Source organism: Lagopus muta, chromosome 1 (genome assembly GCF_023343835.1).
Source record: "Lagopus muta isolate bLagMut1 chromosome 1, bLagMut1 primary, whole genome shotgun sequence".
Lineage (NCBI taxonomy): Eukaryota > Metazoa > Chordata > Aves > Galliformes > Phasianidae > Lagopus > Lagopus muta.
The window spans coordinates 60,196,065-60,202,103 of record NC_064433.1 but is presented as its reverse complement, the minus strand read 5'-3'; the positions used below and the strand labels follow the sequence as shown (position 1 = coordinate 60,202,103).

Here is a 6,039-nt window from a genome sequence, read left to right as displayed (position 1 = left end):
GATGAGACACCCAGTGGGGGGGACACCAAGGGGCTCGGAGCGAGACCCCCTTCCATCAGTGCTGCGGAATGCAGGGTGTGCAGCTCAGGGACTTCACCAGGCATGGCTGGGTACATCCCAGCCACTGTCACTCCTCCGTGCTGGGATGGAGCATGTCCTGGCCTCTGCTCCCAGGGGGGGCTTAGGGGAAACTTGACAGGGGGACAGAAAATGGTTGTAGTGAGGGGAATGGTGAAAGAGGGGAGCACTGACACCCACAGTGTGCTCCCCTGGATTGGGGGCGTGGTGGGAAGCAGGTCAGACAGGATGGCACTTCGATTCTAGTGGGTGGCAGCTCTGCCCATGGCAGGGGGCTGGGACTGGATGGGCTTAAGGTCCCTTCCAATCCAAGCTGTTCTATGGTTCGTTCTGTGATTCTAAGTTGTGCTTTCCCCTGCCCACCAGCCTGCTGGTGAAGGGGTACAAGAGGGACCCAAACCCAAGCCCCTGCCTTGTGGGATGTTCCGGGCATCCCACTGCACTCCCACACCCATCCTGCCAAAGCCAACCCCTTCTTGCTGGGAGCTCCAGCGGCTAATGTTTGCCAGGCTTTGCTGATCCACTTCTGTATGATTTTGGCTTTTTGCTATTTTCAATGTGTCTTGAAGTTATTTTTTAAATAATTTTTTTAGCCGATTTTCTCAGACCTAATGGGGCAGCTCCTCTTCTGGCTTGGAGGTGGAGAATGGGAATATTTCAGAGATAGGGAGCAGGGAATACAGTGGGAAATAAAGGCTGCCCAGGCGTGTCCTTTCATTGGAGGTACAGTTTTTATTTAAGCATCAGAGCGGCCACCATGAAAACAGGTTCTGAATGGCAAGGTACATCTTGATAAGCGGTCCCTGGGATGTATCTCACAACTCTTTGTGGCGCCTCTTTGTGACGCGGCAGGCCAGAGAATTAAACCTTGAGAAAAGCTCCTTATGAGAGCAGCATATGGATGATCAAAGAGACAGGCTGGAGAAGGCAGACAGAACGAGAGACGGCAGAGGATGAGCTAATGAGGCAGACATGCTCGGTGAAGGAAGAAGCAGGTGGAGGGGAGGCTGCTCTCTCCACACTGAACCAAGAAGCTGGTAACAGCGAGTGCTGGCCAGGCCTGCAGGTGGGAAGCTGCCTGCTGCTAGGTAGCTCCTCAGCGTGATGTAGCACCAGCTCGATATGCAAGCATGCAGCATGGCTTGTCCCTGGGTTTTGTTTCATTGCTGGGAAACTGGAGGCGCCCAGGTTATTTGTACATTGGTTGGAATAAAATGATTTGCCACGGTCCCTCCAAGGACTTCAAGGCTGTTGCTGCGCAGTACACAAGGCCATTCGCAATTTCATGGCCTTGGATCTTTCACTCCTGCAGCACACACTCTGCAAACAGACCAAAAAGGGCCCTTAGCCATGTTTCAGTGGTAGAAGAGGGTCTTGTTCCAGTCCTCTCCCTCTCAGCTGAGCTGTCCATCCACACCGGGGTGATGAGGAGAGGTAGTACCAGGCAGGAGCATGGGGCAGTCCTTCCGCCATGGCTTCCTTTGATGGGTGCTTTGCAGACAGGCAAACCTGACTGCAAATTCAGAAGGGGACAGACCCTGCAGCTCAGGCTCTGGATGTGCTGCTCCTGCCTGCTGGGCAGAGGCAGGGATGGCAACTAGGGGCTGAGGTCCCTCAGAAGAACACTGTGGGGATAGATGTTCCCACCGGCAAAAACATGAGCCACTCAGTGTGTCTGTGCCATGCAAGGTTAGCTGTGTTGGTGTCAACTCCTCTTTCAGTCTCATAAAACCTATAAGGCCTGGATAATGCTTGGTGGCACTGATGTGATCTGCTGTGATAAGGGGAATAGCTGTTTCCTGAGAAGCTATAAAAGAGAATGAGGAAACTCAAGTGAGAGCTGTGTCTTGTCTAGTTTGTGCAGTGCGGGACTTAGGACTTAGGGCAGCTGTACAAAATCATTCTTTTCCCCCAGTCACTGGCAGTCAGAGCTGTTCTGCAGCAGGGTAAGGGGCATACACATGAATGGGATTCCATAATCTCTGTGAGCAGTGGGACTGTGACAGGAAGGGCTCTGACACTGCTACAGAAGGCAGAGCTGCCACGATATGGCTGTGACCCTGCTGGTGCCAGGCTTTGTGTGTGCTGCATGGAAATTACCACCACGATACTCTGGTTTTAATTCACACCCATCCAAATGAGAGCATCAGATCTCAGCATCAGAACAGCTGTGTTGTTCTGTCAGGGAGACCCTGCCTGGCTTCTTCCAGTGTGGGGCTGTGCCATGCTTCAGGAACATGGTGCTGGGAATAGAAGAGCAATTAAGCTGAGAAATTAGGGTGCACTTCATTAAGAAACACAAACTTCTTGGAGTGTGCACTGGGCTGGGCTGGGGTAACACTGCAGTACTACCCCACATGCTCTCCTCAAGGGGCATTAGTGGTTTTGTGCTTTTGAGGTGGCTTAAAAGCCATTTCAATCACTGTTGTTTCCCCCTGAGAAGGGGGAGGTTCTCATCCCTTCTTCATGCTGCCCTACTTTTTGCTGATTGATACTGGGTTGTAAGGAGATGAGACACGGAGGATCAGAGCAGTCCATTCCAGCTGGACAAACCCACAAAGGGCAGAGATGAAAGCGCACAGGCTCTCTCTGTGTTGTTTTTTTAGGGGGATGTTGTTTCAGTGGTGGTGTTCTCAGTTTGTAGGTCGGCAGTATTCAGCAGGAGGGAGGTGTCAGTGCCTCAGTGTAGCAGCCAGCGTCCTCCTCAGCCCTACCTTGTTAAAGCCTTGACTCTCAACTGCAGTCTGTTTAGCACTCCACTCCTAACTTAGTCTTTCTCTTTCTCACACGTTCCTCTTTTCCTCCTCCCCTATTCCCATAGCGGTGGGCGTGCAAATCAAGCTGGAGTTACTCCAACGCAAGTTCTGGATGGCCATGCAGCAGGTAGGAACATCACTGAGCGTGCAGGCAACGCAGTGCTCTTGGTCAGCTGGGCCAGGGCTGCAGTGCATCATGCACAGTGGTGGTATCTTCATAAGGGCTGCAGTGAAATTCATATTAAAAGATTTTGAAAGTAGATTAGTTGGAAGCCACACATTTCCCTAATCCTCTGACAGCACTAATGCCGCCTGAGCCCCAGGTCTGCTCCATAATCACTACGGTGATGGTGTCAGCATCCCAGCCCAGCATGAGCTCTGCTGCATATGACATTTAATTGTGGAAACATGTCTCTGCTCATCCTGCCTTTCAGAAACCTCACGGAAATCTGAAATTTCAGGAACATGGGGGAAAAAAAATATTCTGTCCTCTTTTATCATCTTGATGATGGTAACAAAATGCTACGAGCTTGCCAAAATACAAATGATTTGCTGCAGGGATAAAGTTTCAGTGTTGTGCTCATTCTGAACCCTTGCTGTGCCATGAGGAAGCTGTCCTCCTCTGAGGGGCAGAAGAGGGGAAACCCCATCCTACTAACACCGGGGGCTTTCCTCATGGGTTTTGCCACTGGCGGGGACAACAGACTCTGGGCTGGAGCAGCATGCAGTGGACATGCTCTTGGTGGTCGGCAGGGAAGAGTCAGAAGGTGAGGGCTGGGAAAACAGGGGGCTGGGAGGGTACTCAGGAGGCTGGGTAGCAGGAGGCAGAGGCACCCCATCTCTTGCAGACCATACCCATGTGGCTCAAACACAAACATGGGCACAAGCCCATTTCAGCTGTTTGAAAATAGGGGTGCTTATGACAGAAGCTGAAAGGAGGCTTGTGTTCCAAGCACCTGTACAACATGGTTGTAGGAAAAATCCTGCCAGGCTTCCTGTGACCGTAGACTCACATGGGCAGTACTAACAGCTCTGTTTTCTCTCTCCTGCTGCCCTGGACATGCTACATCGGCTGCCCCCAGCCCAACGATACCGATGTAAGTAGGCACTGGCTGGCATTGCTGAGTACACTGGGTGCCAGTGCATGAAGGTCATGGTGTGCAGGGGGTCTGAAGGTCATTCTGGGGCCTGCAGTCGGGGAGATGGCCCCAGTCTGTTTGTCCCATATACGTGACCCCCAGGTGGTCACGCTGGCTCCTTATGGCTGTATTTCTCTGCTGTGCTCCGTAAAGACAGCAGTGAGGCTGTGCTTGCATCTGTGGGTGAAGCCACCTTCCCCACAGCCTCCGTGAGCTGCTTGGAGCTGTAGTGCAAACAATGTGACAATCACTGGCCCTCCCTCGAAACTGAGCAGAGGGATGGAAACCTGGAAATAGAGTTTGTTCTAAACTCAGGATGAGAAACAAATCCTACCTTAGAGTAATGGCTTTGTTGTACTTTGAAATTTGCTTCTTGGTATTGAGAATCATCCAGAAAGAGGCTGGGGCTTCTGCATAATAAGGGCTTTGCAGAGAGAAAGGGCAGTGGGGGAGGGGGGAGCAGGCAGGCTGCAACACGTCAGCATCCTCCCCTGGCCCTGGAAGACCTCTGGCAGGAAGGGGACCCCATGTACAGAAATGGCAATGCCGTGTCAGCTTCCCTTTCTCAGCTGCTAGCAGGAATAGCGTGAAAAATAACACAAAGAGACAGACATGGGCAGCCACCACCAACTCCGAACAATTACAGAATCAATAAGCACCTGAAGGGCTTTGTTACTCGCCACTTAACCCCTCGTGTCCCCACCCGATTCAGTGTTGTGAAACACATGTCAAATCCAGTACACAGAAATCCTAAATGAAACAAATGGATGGTGCCTGGGGCTACACAACCACCATTCACATCCTATTTTATCATTAGCTGTCCCGAGAATAAAGAAACCAACAGCAATAACAACAACAACAAAAAAACCCCGCCTGAGAATAATTCTGATCTAAAATACCATGCCATGTATTTCCCAGCAGATGCTGAAATACGTGCTGTTTCCTTGCCAGCACACAGCAGCCTCTGCTAGCACAGCAGAGCTGGCTGCTGCCCCTTCCCTTACCAGCTCTGGCTCTGCTCTGGGCACAGAGTTCTGCTGAGAGTATGCTGGGGCAGCTAAGGGGGCATTGCTCACTGGGGAGGCACAACACAAGGACTGCACATGGCCATGGACTGACCAGCCTGAGGGCGCTTCTTGTCTTGTTCCAAATGCCAGCTGACCTGCAGAGCTTCATGAGATGCTGGTGTAGAGACCCTGTGCAGTCCCAAGGGGGAGGCTGGAAGATGAGATCATGTCTTGATGTAATTCCTGCTTTTTCTTTCCAGTGCAGTGCCTTCGATGGTGCCTGTCCACTCAGCTGTCAGGACGATGTAAGTTGCCCAGATTTCCTCTCTGTATCTGCAATGGGAACTATTGATGGTCATGGAGGTCTCTATCTCTCCAGACATCAGGTGCTGCCTGCCATCTCACAAGAGGTTGTATAGCTAGGGTAGGACAGCTTAGATATTCCCTTGACTTAGATGTTCTGCTAGTAGTGACATCAACTGAGATGTCAGCCCTGCCCACAGCAAGGGATTGGATCCAGATGATCTTTAAGGTCTGTTCCAAGCTAGGCCATGCTATGATTCTATCCCAGCTGAGACCACCAGGGACACCTGGTCTCCAGCCGTCCATCTCTTCTAAGGCAGTCCCACCAGTGTCACCAGCCTGCCAGAGAGAGAGGCTAGCAGTATGACAGTATGTGCTGGACTGTCCCCTTTGCATTTATGCCACTGCTTTGCACATCTCAGCATATTGAGGACATGATATTGTGCCCAGGAGAGTGGAATCACCACAGTTATCCTCCTGTGTTCATCTAGGACTATGATTTTTGGAGCCCCGTGCCTCCATTTCCTACTTTGCAAAGTAAAAATGATAAAAGCAGCACAGGTACTAAGTACTTAGAGGTACTACAGGTACCTCTAAGTAAGTGGTGAGGAGAGGGTTATTTAATGAGTGGTTATAAAATATGAATTATGGAGATGGAAAACAGTAGAAGAGGGATACCCTCCAGATATCCTGTCAGTGCCTACAGGATGTATCATCTCTTTAAGAGTGGTTCAAACTGTGTTAGCCCTACATACA

General features: G+C 51.0%; 1 protein-coding gene across 1 annotated transcript in view; it reads left to right on the top strand.

Annotated features, from left to right (window-relative positions):
* CACNA2D4 (calcium voltage-gated channel auxiliary subunit alpha2delta 4) overlaps positions 1 to 6,039 on the top strand; it is a 114,191-nt gene that overhangs the window by 92,213 nt on the left and 15,939 nt on the right. Inside the window, exons 27-29 of the mRNA XM_048948412.1 lie at positions 2,900 to 2,961; positions 3,917 to 3,931; positions 5,241 to 5,285. Of these exons, the coding sequence (XP_048804369.1) occupies positions 2,900 to 2,961; positions 3,917 to 3,931; positions 5,241 to 5,285 (122 nt within the window). The remainder of the gene's footprint in view (positions 1 to 2,899; positions 2,962 to 3,916; positions 3,932 to 5,240; positions 5,286 to 6,039) is intronic.